At 39.7% G+C, this 17,895-nt stretch overlaps 1 protein-coding gene across 1 annotated transcript in view; it reads left to right on the forward strand.

Moving 5' to 3' along the window:
* The first annotated feature begins 4,749 nt into the window (after positions 1-4,749).
* The window catches only part of slc25a26 (solute carrier family 25 member 26), a 62,900-nt gene continuing 49,754 nt past the window's right edge, over positions 4,750-17,895 (forward strand). The window contains exons 1-5 of the mRNA XM_008409561.3: positions 4,750-4,924; positions 5,230-5,386; positions 6,593-6,711; positions 16,162-16,266; positions 16,980-17,027. Of these exons, the coding sequence (XP_008407783.1) occupies positions 4,892-4,924; positions 5,230-5,386; positions 6,593-6,711; positions 16,162-16,266; positions 16,980-17,027 (462 nt within the window). The 5' untranslated portion in view covers positions 4,750-4,891. The remainder of the gene's footprint in view (positions 4,925-5,229; positions 5,387-6,592; positions 6,712-16,161; positions 16,267-16,979; positions 17,028-17,895) is intronic.

Here is a 17,895-nt window from a genome sequence, read left to right on the forward strand (position 1 = left end):
ATTCACTCCACATATTTCTTTAGGTTTTCGAACATTAATCTTGGTGGATAATGCAAGTCTTTTGGTTATGTGTCTCCTATAAGCTTTGCAAGCTGGGAGACTGAGTTTTTTTCCCTCCCCGTTCTTTGGAAAACAGCTCAGGCTTGAACAGACTAAATGGCGAGTTTATGTGAAAAAAGTTTTCCGTTTCAACTTCCCTGTTGAAGAAAAGTATGATGCTGCCACCACCATGTGCCACCATGAGGGTTGTGCGCACAGCATTAGATTTCTTCTATATATCTGATTTTCACATGGAAGCCTAAAGTTCAGATGGATGACTTCAATGTAATTGGTTGGATTTTATTTGGAAGTGACAGAGTAACAGACACAAAATGTGACTAAACGCAAGGCGACATGGACTAAATATTTTGTGGTACTACTGTGATAACGATAAAAATAATGATGAGAACTATTGATTATGTAGGGGGATTTTTTTTTTTAGATAAATGTACAGCTACCCCACAAATACGTCTCTTGAAAAATGGACCCATTTGTAATCTGCTTCTTTAAGACACTACTCATGTAATCAAGAGCGATGTGTATCACTAAACTCCCCACGATAATTACATTTAATCATATTTTCAAATGTCTTTATCTTTATTGATGCTATCAATGAACAAATTGTGGGGATAATAGTGAAAATATCCAAACCTGATGATGTGGAAATTGGAGAGATTTGTTTTAAAAAACACAATTAATTGGAATAAATTATGACACTGATAAATTAAAAGTCTTGTCATAATGAGAAATTTGACATGATAAACGATAAATAAATGATAAAACTCATAGCTCTACTCAAGAGATATGAAACTTTTTATTGAGCACTGCATAAAATGTGATCATCACCTATCTTTATGGCATTATTACTTTATACATATAAGATTTACTGTAATGCAACTGTGAAAGCGCAGTCCTACTGCAAACATTGTGACATATTATATTTAACATCACATTTAGATACTCTTCTACAGTATATCTCATAAAAACGACAGGTAAAATGAAAACATTCTGCTCATAAAAGTAAAAAAACAGGAGTAAAATTCACTGCATCATGACAACAAAAGCACAAGGGGCAATGCTACCACTGTCTTCAGGCCCCATACCGATCGCGACAGCAGCGACAGCAGCGACAGCAGCGACAGCGGCCCGGTCCCAATCCAGCCGAGGCTCTCATCCAACAGGCTTTCCTGTGAGGCCCACTTCAACAAGATGGATGACGAGCACCGAGCTCCTAACTGGGCGCACTCGGCCCAGACATTACTGGGTCCGAGCTGAATAAAGGGGGGTGGCGTTCCCTCGCCTGCTCTTCCCTAATAGGAGGCACTGGAGGCGAGACAGGAGCCCATAAATAACGCCGTCGGCTCGTCACCAGAAAAAGAACCCTCTCACCTGAGCTGGCTCACTCACAGAGAACACTGGGGAGAGGCGCAGTGAACGAGTGCGAGGCCGTAAAGTGGGGCCGAGACTAGAGAGTAGACTGAAGGTAGGACACAGGTATACAACATACAGTTTTACTCTTTCCTTACCTTTGCAGAGTTTTGAGCTTTTGCATTTACCATGGGCTACATAAAAAAAGTTGTATTTTCCTCAGTGCTGGTGCTCCAAGCAGTGGAAAGGGGGTTGTAAGTCCAGAAAAGTACCAGTTAGTTAAATTCAGTAAACTGTCCTGGTAAGATCCAAGAAAGTAACCAGTAAGTTATGTGAAAGCTTGAGGTTTTATAAAAATGTGTGACTGTAATTTCTGTAAAATATCTAGAAAATCACCTGTTAAATTTCAGAAACTTAGCAAAAAATTGTCTAGTAGGTTCTGGATAGTACCTGATTCTGAAATGTAATCTTCAACTTCAGGGAAAGTATGTAACTTCTGAGAAAGACATAATCAATAAAAAGTCAATAAAAATTAAATGAAAGTGTCTGGGAAGTTCCAGATGAATACTACTTGGTGTGTTCTGGACAGGACCTAGAAAGCAACCTTTACATTCTGAGAAAGTATGTAAGCTTCATATAAGTTCTTAGATTGTTCTATTAAAATAATCTTGGAAAAATAACTGGAAAAGTATACAGTACAGTTACTTTTGCTTTTCAGGAAAACTACTTAAGTTTTAGGAAAGTAACCAAAAGAGTTATAGGAAAGCAGCAGGTTAAATCCCAAAAGATATTTGATCAGTTTTAGAAAGTAACCACTGAGTTATAGGAAATAATATCTTGGTTTCAGGAAAAGTAACCTGCAAGTTCTCATGAAAGCTCTGAGTTCTGTTCTACGCATAACCATGTAAGTCCTAGAAAAGTATCTGCTAAGTTCCTGAAAGTATCTTGTAAGTTCTAGAAAGTAACATAAAAGTTTGTGGAAAGTACCTGTTATTTCCTACGTGGTAGGCAGTGTTGTAGTATTCAAGATCGGTCTTGGTCTCGAGACCATTTTTTGATGGTCTCGGTCTCGACCGCATTTGGTCTTGGTCTTGTCTCGGTCTCGGGCGCTGAGGACTCGGCATTTTATTTCAAGACCAGTCGAGACCGCAACTGTGAAAATGTCACTAAACGTACAGCATGCTGTCCAGTTTATTTGTTAACATCTTTGTTTTCGGTGGATACAAAACGCACCGATTAAAATCCAAACAATTACGTGTTTCTGTTATTCTCCCTCCTCCTCCCCACCTTTCACTCGCACGCGGCGCTCTGAGACATGCGCAGTGGTTTCCTCTGAGCGGCAGAAGATGTCTGTCTAATCGCTGCATAAATCATAAGATGGCTACAGTTAACTCAGCAGCGCTTCGCTTTCACAGACGGTGGGGACTACGTCTAACTTTTTTCGTCACTTAGAAAAAAAAGCTGTTAGCAAAGCTAGCTGTACTGAGACACAAGCATTTGTGATGGAAAAAAAGTTGTCACTCACTGCTCTGAATTATTGTGCGGAGGTATTGACTGACTTGTCGCATATATGGGACAACGCTGTGTCCAAAAGTCTGCAACATTCAGGAACAGTTCGATTCTTCTGAACAGCTCTTTACTTAGAAAATAGGAGTGGAGTGTCACTGAGAGCCGTTCTTTGTTCTTGTAATGATAGTCACTGCATACTCTGCAGTAGAAAAATATCAATGTACATGATTAAATAAAATAATGATAGCCATTGCATAGTACGCAGTAGCTATCATTATTTTTATTTAATCATGTACATTGATATTTTTTTAATTAATAAATTAAATAAATAAAACACAAGAACGAAAGAGCACGCAGAGCATGCACATTGCTCTATGATTGTTTTCGTTCAAAGTGGCAGCTGTAATGTCTGCCATGATGTCAGACTACCTGGCTTCATGTAGGGGAGAGAGGGAGAGAGGGAGAGAACAGTCACGGTGAGCACCTTGTGCTTCTTGCTTGTTGCTCCTTGGTCAGTGTTCATAGTTGAGCGTTATTTACCATCAGGGCATTGCCTCAATTGCTATGTTTAATGGTGGAGACAGTGATGGTTTCTGACATGAGCAATATGGGGAAACACCCAGGGCGTTATCTTTTTAGGGATGGCACGAGACTACCGCAGATTGTAGCACAAAGATGGAAGCAAAGCATAACAAAGCTTGTTCTGCTTTTAATATTGGTAAAAATTATTAAGTATTTAATATCTAGGTGCTTTTATGGGAATATGGATCTTTCAGATCAATTTGAGAAACAATTTTGATCATATTTCACCATTTTATTGTGTCCTGGTCTTGGTCTTGACTCGGTCTCAACTTCCCTCGGTCTTGGTCTCGGATTAGGTGGTCTTGACCACAACACTGCTGGTAGGTTCCAGAAAAGTAACGGTAGATTATAATGAAAGTTACAGATTTCAAGAAGTTCTGGAAAGTTCAATGAAAGTAACTAGGGTCCATTACAGTTCCACTGTGCTATCTGGTAAGTACTGGAATCAAAACTGGTAAATAAATAGTCATACAAATAAATGACTAAATTGGGTTATGGTTTGGAATTTCTTTTTATGTCGTGAAATAACTTTTAGAAGATGTAGGAGTTTGAACTTAGCAGAACTCTCTTACTCTCCGTGACCCTCACACAGAAGACTTGTAAGCATAGCAAGGATGACAGAAAGACTGACAGCAAGCTCAGTGTGAGGGCATCCCAACATCAGATCAATCAACTTCATCAGATTCTCAGGCTAGCCTGTCAATTTCTCATCTGGGTTATCCAAGTTCGCTTTGCCTTGAATAAAGATAAAATAAAGGTTTTCGCTCCAACCTGTCAAACTTTCCAGCATCAGATCAACAACACGTCATTATTACAGTTTGGACCTCAGCGATGGCTGATGTACAAACAAAACTACTTTACCAGTCAAACAACAGTTGCACAGATCCATAACCCAATCAAAGTCTTCCAAAATAAAACTTGGTTACAACAATCATAAATCTAACTGCAGCCATATACAAGTAATGGATTAAAAAAATATATATACTAAAAGAACACCACAAAAAGGTTTATTTTTGCCCAATAAGTCGTCCAGATATTCAAGAAAACTAAATTAGGGTGGTAGGTCGAGTTTTGTTGTTGTGATATTACAAATGTGGAAAATGTAAATAATTTAGTAAAGTCTACTCTGTATTTATTTTATCACAGCACGTTATAACTGAGGACACGCACACCCGCCGATATTCAAGCTAATTCCTTGACCAAAAAAAACCAAAACACAATTTCCCATCAGGCATTGAGAACAGTGCAGCGTCATGACGTCATGCGGAAGTAAACTAGCCAATATGGCTGCGTCCTTGACCGGCATGTTTTGGTTTCAGTGAAGTGATAAACATGCGCTGTAGTCGTAAATTTACGGAGAGGTTGAGTGTTAATAGAGCCGAGTAAAGGGAAAATGGAGAGACGACAGTTCATTGCGTCTCTGGTGGTAAGACGGACGCTTTTATGCTTTTTTTTTCTTTTTTCACTGAGTCGTGTTTAAAAGACAGACGGAATATTGTGAAGCAGCTGCCAAAGAACACAATTCTTAAATGTGACAGTCTTACAAAACAAACACTTTTACGTATTCTCTCTTAACTGTGTAAAGCACACGTTTTCATTAAGAAAAACTGCTCGTTTAATATGAAGATAGGGTGAAATATATGCAGTTATAGTAGGATAAAGTGTTCTAGTGTATGCTTTAAAAAAAACCCAAAAAAAAAACATTGCATCTCAAAAGGTGCCTGTCTTCAGGCAGGAGGCTGCGCCGGGATGTGTGTGGATCTGACCCTATTCCCATTAGACACCATTAAGACGAGACTGCAGAGTCAGCAGGGTTTCCACAAAGCGGGGGGCTTCAGGGGGATCTACGCCGGGGTGCCGTCTGCCGCAGTCGGATCCTTCCCCAATGGTAAGACGTTAAAGATTTTGAACTTGGTAATCTATTGTAAGAATCAAAACTGCTTGCATGTAAACAAGTCAAAGCTACAGCTGCTGATGCGTAGTAACAAAGGGCATTAATACTGCATTATGAATTTATGTCAATGTGAGATAATGATATGAATAAAAAACACGATGCTATAATTTTCTCACCTTTTGAACGTAGAGCACCGTCAGATATTTTACCAGTGCACAGCAGAAATTAGTGCTTTCTGTTTTTTTGTTGTTTTTTTTAAAAGGCATTTTCTTAAATTGTTTGTGCACATATGCATTATTTTTTGCATGCAGCTTTTAAACTAGTCTACACTGAATGAAGAGGGAGCTACAAATAAGTTTTCATTGGCTTTTGGTAGGTAAACTCCTCTGTCTAAAGTGCTTTAAGCTGAAGGTCTGTGAAAGAAACATGTTGGCAGAAAAAAGTCTCCTTAAACTGGTCATTTGGTCAAATTTGAAAACTTAATTGATTTGTAAAAAGTTTTGAAAACCATGTTTAAACTATGTTCATATTTGCCACTCTGCGTTACAGTTACATCTTACTTTGTTTTTTTTGTGTGTCGCCTAAAATACCCTCAAAACACCCTGAAGTTTGTGACTAGAAAACGAGAAAATTGGGTATGAATACTCCTTTGATTAAAAATCTGGCAACTTTTAGGCAAAGTATAAATGCCTAAACTCTAATACTTCCACTTAGACTTTAGTTGTAGTTATTCCTGCAAAAATCTTTCCAAGTAACAATATATTAAGACTGCTTTTATGAGGTGGCTGTAATGTGGGAGTGGAAGCAGCGGTAATTGATGATCAATAAGCCATCCAGGCAACAGCTGAATAAATTTTCTTTTTAATGAGTTGATATGATTAAGCTCGGGCCTTTCCCAGTTGTTAATGAGGCAGAGACTGACAAGAAAAATAGATATTGGAGTTTTTCTCTCTCTTTTTTAAATTTCTTATACCGTCGGGATAGATTTATTTAGCCTTTGGGTCTGTGGAAAAAAAACAAACTAAAATTGAAAGTCGGTCCACATAAGACGCGTATCATTTCCTGGGCGCTAAGATGTGTTGTAAATGCAGAGACGCACACCTCACAGTCTCCCCACTGTCAGTGACGGCGAGGAATATTAATTGCTGTATGCTGGTTGACTAATGGACCCTAAACGACTGCGGTTCTGCTTGGTTTCAGCCGCTGCGTTCTTTGTCACCTACGAGTGCACCAAGTCCCTCCTCGGCGCCAGCGGAGCTTTCGCAGCGCCGCGCACGGCACCTGTCAGTCACATGCTGGCCGCCTCCCTGGGAGAAATAGTAAGTCTCGCCATCCCTCCTTCTCCCTGCTTTTTTGCCTCCTCCGGTGTGGATTTCTCCTTAACTGTGCTCACTTTAGCTTGTTTTTATTTGCCTTCCATCTTCAGAAGGCCAGCTGTCGCAATTGTTATTGCTCCTCCGTCTTCCTGCCCTCGCCGCTTCTTTCCCACCACTGTATATCCCAGATGAACACCGTTGGCATGCGTGCTAATGTTACTGCCTTTTAAATTTCACAGGCTTCTTATTGAACAGGGGGGAGGAGAGGGCTGGGAGTGGGTTTTTTTTGGCTGTGGGCCTCCAGGGTCCAGCTGGGCGAGTTAAGGGGGCTTCCTCAGGACTGTTCCGGTGTTTTCCCCGCCAGCTGCGTAAATAAGATCTCATTACCGCCGATTCACTCATCTGCTTTCCCAGAGAAGTAACCCAGCCAATTTAGTCTGGGGAATTTAGGCTCGAGAACCCACGAGGAGCGGTGCAATTTCCTCAGCCCGTCCTTTCCCAGTTGCTCGAAGCGAGCCCCGGCGCTCGAGCCATATGTGGGCCGCTGGTATTCAGATTGGCATGAAGGGGGGTACGGGGATGGGGGGCTGTTTTGGTCTTCAGTATTCATAGCTTTTGGATAGATGTAATTTAGCCAAGTTTTGCATGTTCATGGCATGGAATGATTCCCAATGGGGGGATGCTCACTCTGTCTCTGAGAACTGAGGTTTTAAAAAGCTGCAAGTTCAAACCCACTAAAGAAAAAAAACACGCAAAAAAAACTGTCCGCCATGCTGTTTTTATTGGTTGAAGACATATTAGGCTCTTGCACTTTCTTTCAGCATGCAGAATGTTTAGAAATGCTTGCCAAAGTGAAAAACCTCACTCTGGTGTGTATATTTTGGAGCTGGACATCCAAATGATTAAGAACAATGGCATACAGGCCCACAAAATGTAGGCTCTGGCTTCCTGTGCAACAAACCACAACACTAGCTATGTTTTATGAGTAATTCCCCATTGGTCTCAGTTTTTCATGACTTTGTTTCCATTAACCTTTAACTGTAAGCTGAAGAAGTTACTGACTGAGATAAAAGGCTACATCCTGTGACAGAATCCATAGCCTATTCCTGGCGTAGCTGCCCTCAGGATCCTCTCCTATTGAATTTTCATTTAATCAATGTTATCGCTTGATGGTTGGAGTCTAACAGACTGTGAAGTCGGCCATTTCTTCTTTTCAACAAACGCAGGAAAAAATAATATGGAACTGAAAATGACAAGATGGCGAAGTAAATTGAGCTTTCGTAGACTGTTGGGAGTGTGGAGTGAGTGCTGCCCCTCTCCCACTTGTTGCTGCCTCCTGCTGGTCAGCTGGTAGAAAACTCATGTTTTTTACAGTTTGACTATTTACGAATATTACAAGCTAAGACGCTTTGGACAGTAAGCTTTAGCAGGGTAATTTAACAGGGCAATGTATCAAGTATATGTATTAAAACTAAAACAACAAAAAAATGTGATAGATAGCAATGTTAGTAAATTTTCTAATTTAGTAAGTTTAGCTAAATCATGTCAGTAGCACCTAGGCTTTTACCAGCATACTGACTATCATTGACTTACTCCATTTAGTTATCAAACATTAGCATATAGGTTGAGCTAAAACACTAAGGTTAGCTAAAATGCTATCAGTAGCACATAGATTTCCATGTTCTATGCAAACAGTGGTGAATTAGCTAATTAACTGAAATTAGCTAAGGTTAGCTGTAATAAGATCAATAGCAGGTGGGCTATCACTAGCATGTTGACTAACATTGACTTACTCCAGTTGCTAAATTAGCTACAATGCTAAGGTTAGCTAACATTGTTCGAAGAGATTCAGAAAAAAAAAATATTTTTTTATTTTGCTGTTCATTAACTTCATCAAACTTAAGAACTCACTCCAACAGTTTTAGGTCCATAAATGCACCGGTCCGTTGGATTCACAAACACAACTACTTCTTCTCTCATACAACCTCCAGCAAATACTTAATTCACTTATTTTCGCATTTGAATCAGTCAAAATCGAATGGAAGGAATAATTGTTGTTTTTCTATTTTAGTTCAGAACAATACAGGCTTTAAAGTCATTGTGTGCAACTGTGGTATTTTTCTTTAGTCAGGTTTATCATAGCGTGACTTATACAACGATCCACCCAGTCCAGAGGATAACAACATGCCACTGTCTGACTACAACCTCTAACTTTCATCCTGATCAGCTGCAAAGTGCTGCAGGAGTGGAGCAGTTAACAGCCGGTGAAACTTGCCCGCTTCTGCCCGGGTCACGGGTGAGATGAATGTGAAAGGTGAGGCAGAGGTTGCCATCGCCTTTAACCTCAAGGTTGGATTTATTCACATCAAAGGCACAAAGCTACAGAGCATGGACGCTATCCCACTGAATTCTGGCAACTGACTTCGACTTGAGAGTCTAAGCTGCAGGCTTATCCATGAAAGGCTCAACCCCAGCGTTGCCCTGAGTTAAATAAAAAAAAAGAGCCTTAACACCTGCGCAGTGATGCAACATCAGCCATTTATTATTCTGCCTTTCTTCAGTCATTGGTAAAGAATTTTAATCAAAAGTTGTGTGTTTTCCCCCCCCCCATAAGTCTTGCAAAGTGGTGAAAGCGTTTGAAATGGATCGTTTGGGTCTAGAGCCTTAATGACTTGTAAACACATTTAAAATGAGTCAGATAATTAAAGAGGAAGTTGTTTATGCATTTTAGTGCTAAAATGAAATGAGTTGCAGCCTAGGTCTATTGATAAAAAATTAAGCAGGTATTGAAAACAAATGGATGGAGTTTTACTACTTGTTTACTATGTGCTTGTTTGTTTTTACCCAGTGGGACAAAATGACAGATTACAGGAAGTAAAGATGGAAAAACTTGAGTCACCCAGATATAAAAGTCATTGTGGGATCCAGTGAAAGGGATTTTAATGATTAGCAGCTTTAAATCTAACTTTAAAGTGACTACTGATTTGTTTCCTTTTGTTTTAAGATGGAGGTAAACGGTAATGGCAGTCAGTAGTAAGAGGGCAACAATGGATGTATTCATTCAGAAAATCTTTGTACCGAAAAATCAGATACAACTTGTTCACTTTAAAGTTATCAAAGCAACTTCAAAGTAATTTAATTTATCCTATGCTAACATTTTGACCAAACGTGTCATTATGGAGGACGCACCCTGCCAAAATTGGCAATAAATATCAACACAAACATCTTGATAAAGTAATTAATGTGCCAGATATTGCATCTAAAAAAATAAGAAATATGAACTTTTCGAACTTATTGGATTATTCAGTGTGGCACAAAGAGTATGTACCAAACTGTAATATGTCTACCATTGCTACACCTATTAGTATTTAGTATTAGTATTTTTTATTAGTATTAGTATTTTAAATACATTTAGTGTATTTAAATGTTTAGCTTGATAGTCCCTTAGTTGTCACAGAATAAAAAATCCCACCTTGATACACAAATGTTTTAGACAATTTCTTTTTTGCTAACGTTTACCAATACCTTTGTAATCATCAACCTCTTGTGATGTCATCGTATCAAGTACACAAAAAAGAATTTGAAGTAATTTTCTTTAGCTTGATTTTTAAACCTATGTGAGGTCCTGCAGATATAATCCACACTTCAACACCCCACTGCATTTCTAGTATCAATGTTCATTTGTGAATAGAATAAAATCCACCTCTGGATAGCTTCTTTAAAAACAACAACGAAAAAAGAGGAAACGGAAAAAGATTTACTCTACCTCTTAAACTAATCCTATTTCATTATTAACTTCTAATACATGACTTCTAAGCAGAGCAGAAGGAAACAGGTTAGAGAAAAGGACGGTCAGAAGTCATGGAGAGGAAGAAAGTGGCGGTCTTCGAGACGGCGAGAGAAAGTGCCCCCCCTCCCCCCCCTTCTTCCGTCGTCTCCTTCCAGAAGTGTCCTGGTGCTCGCGCGGCTGCAGATGTGGGACGCTCCTATAAAGAATGTGTAAGCTGATGGCGTCTGTCAGGCTCTCGCAGGCTGTTATCTAGCCATTAGATCAGATTTATCTTCATTCCCATTCGCTCGACGTCTGCCCTGAAAGCTCATTTGTCAAGGCCAGGCAGCGGGGCTTTTCTCGCATCTGCAACCCCCTCCCTTCGCCGCCGCATGTCGGCGGGAGGATGTTCAGCAAAATACAGTGTGACATGACAAGATAGGGGACAGTGAGAAGGAGGAGGGTTTTTTTTCCCTTTTTTTTTTTTTAAGGGTGGGGGGACAAAGTGGCAACCACTTAACTTGGCACTGAGAAATAATCCATGCATTGCCTTTGAGCAGCTCCTCGCTCTGTGATTTATTGGCTGTTGTTTCAGAGTTGGAGACTCGCTATGTCCTCGCATTATCCCGTTTTACTTCACAACGTTTTCCCCTTCTCCTCTGGCCTTCTTCCCTCATCGCCAGCCTAGGGTGCTGCAGTCAGTTTTTATACGTTTTATTCAGTTTTTTAGCTAAACTTGTGACATCAGGAGTTTGGAATTAATCTTTTAATTGAAACTTAATTGGAGTAGTTCAATCTCGTCTCGGCTTGCAGCTCGCATGCTTGTTTCTGATCTGGAGCCAGATGGCAATCCTGATCCTGACTGACTGTGTCCTGATGCGTGCAAGTAGTTAAAGAGGGATAGAGTGAAGGAGGAGAGGATGGAGAAATGCAATGATTCATTCTGTTGATTGATTCACTGGTGATGCTGTTAACGTGCTGCGAGACTGCTAATTTCCCTTTCCTTACAGAGGTTTCGCACACGACTGACAGACACCTGCTCAGCTAGCGGTTAGCCAGCGCCGGTCGGTAGAAAGCAACAGGCAGTTCAACACCTGCAAGATAAAGACAGACGGTGGCAAGAAGTTTTCTACGGAGGGCCAGAAATGCCAAAAATAAATAGATAATCTTAAAATCATACATAAGTAAATAAATGTAAAGCTACCATCAGAATTTAATTGTGCCAGTTTATTTACTTCGTGACTCCATACTTCCTGCTTTGTATTGATTGTCAGGAGTGTCTCAATGAATTTAATAGTTAAACACATGTATATTATAATAGTTGGTCTGCTGTTTACCTTCAGTGCAGTTTAACCAATAACATTTTGTGGTTAGAGTAGCATTTGAGGAGGCTTTGGTGTAATTAGAAAAAAAAAATGAAGTGGAGCAGTGTTGGTCTCATTCATTTGATGGGAAAAGTTGATAGACGACATAAACAATTACAAACTAAAACAATTACAGGAAAATGCTGAAATTGACATGAATTAAGACATGCATGCCATGCTAGATTTTTGTGTCTCACCATCTCCATCGTTTGTAACAATTGCATGTTTAAAACAATAATAAAAAAGGAATACAGCTGCAGCCTCCTCCTCCTCACCGCCCGGAACAACTCCCAGCCAAATAAACAGTGTCTCTAATGCATTAGGACTAATTTTTTTTTGCCTCATTCTTTTTTACCTGCTCCAGAAGCAAGAGAGACTCATATTTAATGCCCAAGTCCCTTGGACAATTACATCAGTAATTACTTGTCATAGCCACTTTCTCTTTGTGCACTGGCCTTATTAAGTGCCTTCTCAGAGAATTGGTTTGGAGGAACATGATGCGGAGTGTTTTGCAGATGCTAACTTGACCACAAACGAGATTTAACACTTGGATTTTAGCCTACAGTGACGACGAAGCCACGCAGGTCCTAGTTTCGCCCCTTGGTGGCAGTGTTGCACCACGTTTTAACTTGCACCTTAACCACTTTAATGCTCATGAACAAATATTAATGGGTAACTGCACATAACTCTTCACAGAGGCTCCTTGAGCTCATTTAAGTACAGAAATGAAGGTTTATCTTCTCACTGTGTACCGAATTAATGGGCCAGAATCTCCACAGCTTTGCAGAAAGACCGATGCTATAAAGGCCAATATCGCAGTGCTTTGGAAAAGGATTCACATGCTTTTAATTATTATTTTTTATAAATTTTTGTCACAGAAAACCCAATGTATTTTATTGAGATTGTATGTTGATGACCAACACAAAGTAGAAAAATGTAGCACATCACGTCCAGCATTGTGAAGTGCACAACCTAGACTTGTCCTGTCAACAGATTTTTATCCAAGATGGCCCTGTCTTGAGCTCCATTCATCATCATATTAACTGTCACCAACTTTCCATTAGCATAATGCTGCCAGCACCATGTTTTCCAGAGACAGTCTCCTGCCACACTAGGCAGTTTTTGTGAAGCTGATTAGTTCTGTTAAAACTGTTGAGAATACATTTAGCACAGTTGCTATTAGGTCACTTTCTACGTATTAGAGTAAATACGGACGAATATGAATGCATGTCATACTTTCCAGGTTTGTATTGATAAAGAACAAATGATATACAAAACAAAACCGTGTATCCTTTTATTTCCTCTCCATAGTTATGCTCCACTTTGTCTTGGTTTACCACATAAAACACATTGATGAGATGCAACTTGAGCAAATATAGTAGGATTCAAAGGGTATAAATAAATGTTCAAGGTACTGTCAGAGAATTGGACCAATTTAGTAGATATGAAGTTTTTATTCTGTCGACCAAAGATTTTTACATGCTCAGCTTTATGCGTCCTGTATGGGGTGGGCATCTCTCATATCGTTTATTGTTTATAATTAAAAAAATTGTTGCCGAGATAACATTTCTCTACATTTCAATGAATGTTAAAAACATTGACAATATTGTCTGACGTGTTATTTTTACTCTTTCCTCCACTGTTTGCTCCACGAGATCATCAGCAAATATCAGTAAATTATAAAATGTGATTAAATGCAGTAACTATGTGCATTTTTTTTATACACACTTCTAACTTCCTGTTCCAAATGGGAATGTTTTTCAAGACCAGAATTTGTGTTTGTGCCGCTATGAATTCTGTGCCATGCATTCGCATCCATACAGTTACAAAAAAAAAAAAGCAATAAATCGTTTTTTATCGTCATTTTTATTGTTATCACAACCCGTATCGCAAAAATGTTGCTTTTCGTATCGTCAACCTGTATTTCCCGTGTCTACGCTTCTAACATTTCTGATGCCTCTCTTCTGAAGGTTTCCTTCGTGGCAGACTGGAAAAAAAAATGGTAGAAAATATAAGTGCCTGTCTAAAATGATTCCTCCAACAGCTGTCAGGGTACTGTCCTCTCCCTCACGGCCAGAGAGCCTTATGTTTCGCTCTCAGTGCCGCTAAAACGAGAAGGAGCAACAGAGGGTAAAGAAAATGACGCTTTTCATCTCATCGCGCCCTCCATCCCTCCTCACCAAACTCCACCGTGGAGAGGGTGGGACCAGCCAACGGGCATCTGCGCCACTCTGGGGTCTCTGGGGGTAGGAGGGTAGGAGGGCGGCTCCGGCAGTGGCTCCGTAAGAACCGCTCGCCGTTAGCTGGCGTTTCCACGCCGATGCAGGATAAATGGGGAAATCAAGTCGCCAGGTGGGCAGCTGCGCCCGCCTGCCTGTCCGCCTGTAGGAGGCATAAATATTCATGTCTGTCTTCACTAGCTGTTGGCAGTCCATATTTTTGTTGACATATGGTGGATGGGTTGGAACTTGAGCAGAGCGCGCGGTTACCGAGGTGCGAGCGCGTGTCCGAATCTATCAGCGTGTTTGACAGGAGCATGTTCTCTGGACACAGATACACGGTCGGCCTGATGACCTTCTGCAGACGCGCCAGCCGCCGCACCTGCGTCGTGTCGCCTGTTTGTAGCTGTTTGCTGGCCGGCCAAGTTGCACTCTTAACTGAAGCGGTCGCTCGTCTGGCTGCTACATGCGAGCGCTCCCTTCACACGCCGTATTATGGTCAGATGTCATGTTGTCATGTACAGCAGGAGGGTGAAATAAAGCACCGCTGACACTTATTGGCTTCCTTGGTGAAGCAGCAGCATGGCTGCACACTGAAATATTTAAGAAGATCCAACTTTTAATTGAGCAAATTGATTTAGTGGATGAAAAACTGCTGGTTTTATCAGTAGTATTGCTATTAATTTTCTCCTGCAACATGTCAAAGACGGCATCATAGAAAGGTCTTTCCTCTTTCTTAGCAGACGGTCTTTAGGTCCTCTCTAGGTAGCAATGGACGAAGGTTGATTTTTCCATTTTTGGGTTGATTTAATCATCTGTTTGAGATCGTCACCCTACTGAAAAACAAAGACTTGTTTTAAGTTTTCTTACAGAGTCCACCACGTTTTTATTTAGCATTTACTGGTATTTCAGGCACTAAGGTACTCTAGAAGACAAAACGGGCTCCTACTGTCTTTCACATAATTTAAGTGATTGCCTCAACATGATGTTATTTATAGTTGCTATTTTCACATTAAAACAAGGTAGCTAACTGACTTTACCACCTATTTCTCTTGTAAATATTTTTTATGTTGCATTACCAACTACATGCAAGGAGGGTCTGAATGCATCGTAGTTAAATAATTGGCTATCACTTTTTGCAGTCCAGGCAGTTCTTCACGATATGCATAGGTTGCACAGTGATATAACAGTAACTGTGCAATATGTTGTACAGAGTTAAAATGTCACGTCTTAGCAAATGTTAAATCCAAGGAATCTCATGTGACTAAACTGTAGAAAACGGTTATACTGCAGTTCACTTCATTATACAGCTCCATGTTTAACCTTTGCTACACTCCTAATCCATTTGTTGCTGAAGTATTCAGCATTCTTTTCAGTTGACCAAAGCACACGTTTTAAACGAATCCTGCATATTTATGTTTGTGATAGTAGACACAAAGGACTTTCCAAGCAGTTGTGATGTAAACAGTTTTTTCATGTTGCTGTATTCTTAAGGGTCCTCTCTGTTCTTGTCAGCTCTGCAGGTGTGAAATTAGGAGGGGTTTTTTAACCTCCGTTGACAGCTGTAGAATCCATCAACTGTGCATGTTGACGGATTCCACAGTTTTAGTAATTTTATTCTTTTCAAATATTATTTTGTTGACATGTACAAGTTTAGCAGAGAAGCTGTTGCGCTAGTTATGACCTGTTTCAGTTCATTAGTAAGGTTACCTTAGTTTATTAGCATGTCAGCTTGTCTTTTCCGTTATTGAGAGGGGATAAAAGAATTATGCCTGTGTTTTATATTATGTAGCTTAGAGAAACATGAACGCTCAAAATACGAGTTAAGAGTTTCTAGACACTCAAGTTAAGTATAAATAAAGAAATTCATCTCCATAAAGCTCTGGAGATGAATTTCTCCATTCCAAGAATTTAGGATTCCACAACCTGCAAGGCCCCTCTACAAATAAAATCCAGTCCTTTGCGATTGTGATATTGCACACACAGATATTGCAGTGATGATTTTCTAGACTAGAGGGTGCTTTATTTTTTATTTTTTTTCTCACCCAGAAGTGAACTAGCAACACTCATTGAGCGGAGATGGACTCCTCTTTGTTCCCAGGTGGCGTGTTTGATCCGGGTGCCTACAGAAGTGGTGAAGCAGAGAACCCAGGCCTCTCCCTCATCCACCACCTACAACATGCTGCTGGCCACTCTCAGAGAGGAGGTAACGGATAGCTGAATCGTAATGCTTTTTTTTGTGTTTTGTTTCTAACTTGCAATATTTCTGTTGCGCTCACCAGTTTAACAAAGTTTGAGTCTGGGAAAAAAAAAATAAGACTTTGGCTCAAGGAGGACAAATTAGTGGAGAAGCGATGAACTGCCATCATTAGTAGTTGTGCAAGTTGTACTGTAAGCAGAGCAATAGAAACCAGTGGCAGGTAAAGAGTGCAAACCGGATTTATTTTGTCAGCACAGCAATCTGTTCGGTTCTCCTAGTTCCGATGTGAAAATGAAGCATTTCTGCAGACTTCAGTTCGCTCCTGGACTGCCAGTGGCTTCCCCTGGGAAGACAGTGAGTCTGGTTGTAAGGTGATATAGCTCAAGAAAAGCAGAAGAAACATGGCAATGAAGCCAAAGGGTTTACTTGGCATTCAAACTTTTCGGATCCAAACCTGTGGGAGTATCTGTAAAATGTATTAGAATAAGTCCGAGCCACTAAGATTCCCTCCAGTGGATATTCAACAGGAGGAGGTTATGTGGTTTTAATGTTTTGGTTGGTTAGTGCATGTAGAAATGTGAAATAACTAAAGTAAATGCTTTTTAAGTATTTTCAGCTAATGTAGCCACCACCATGTTTCAGCATGGAAATGTGGTGTTCAGGGTACTGCACTGTGTTAGTATAAAACTGTTTCAAATTCAGTGTGTCTTTCTACATAGGGTGTTCGAGGTCTTTACAGAGGATACGGCAGTACGGTCCTCAGAGAGGTAAGTTCTGTTTCACACATTTACCTAATGTTGTGTTTCGTTGGGATTTTATGGGATAGACCTGCATAAAGTAGTGCACAACTGGGGTTGAAGGACAATAATACACAGTAATATTTTAAACTAATAATAATAATAGTTTAAACTATTACTATTAAACAGTAATAGTTTAAACTATTACTGTTTAATAGTTTAAACAGTAATCAAGAAATCATTAGTTTAAACTTTACCTTTAATAACATAAAGTTACCTAATTTTTAAAGTGCAATCAGTAATACTTTTATAACAAACTTATATCAGTAATGATTTCTTGGTTAATGTCAAGTTGTCATAACAAAGATATTTTGAATAATGTCAACTTTGTATTAAAAGTGTCATAATTTACTGAATGACGCTTCATGACAACAGTCATAAATATTCATGAAGGCTTATTCATGTTCATGACAGGTGTTATGTCATGTTCATGACAGGTGTTATGTCAGTCTTATTCATCCCCCTTCAAATAAAGTGTTAGCAACTTTTGTAAGCCAAGTGATTTCCCTTTACCAATGCATGCTAGGTTGTTTGGTTTATGGCACATAATTCCAGTAAAAAAAACATTAAATTTGCAGTTCTAATGTGAGAAAACATGAACAATCTTAAGGGGTATGAATACTTTTTGCAAGGCAAAGTGTCTGTCTGACTGGTAAAGTTTAGTAACTGTATAGCTCACCATATAGAAGCTTTTCAGTTCAGCACTAATAAGTAAAAACAAGCTCTCAGTCTATTGAAAAACTGGCTGCTGATTTCTTTCTTTTTTGGTTGGGGATGGATATCAAGGCTTTCCACTGCTGTGATTAAAGTCATTTTAATTTCTCCTGGGCTTTATCGA

The sequence above is a fragment of the Poecilia reticulata genome, chromosome 5 (genome assembly GCF_904066995.2).
Source record: "Poecilia reticulata chromosome 5, P_reticulata-male-v2, whole genome shotgun sequence".
Lineage (NCBI taxonomy): Eukaryota > Metazoa > Chordata > Actinopteri > Cyprinodontiformes > Poeciliidae > Poecilia > Poecilia reticulata.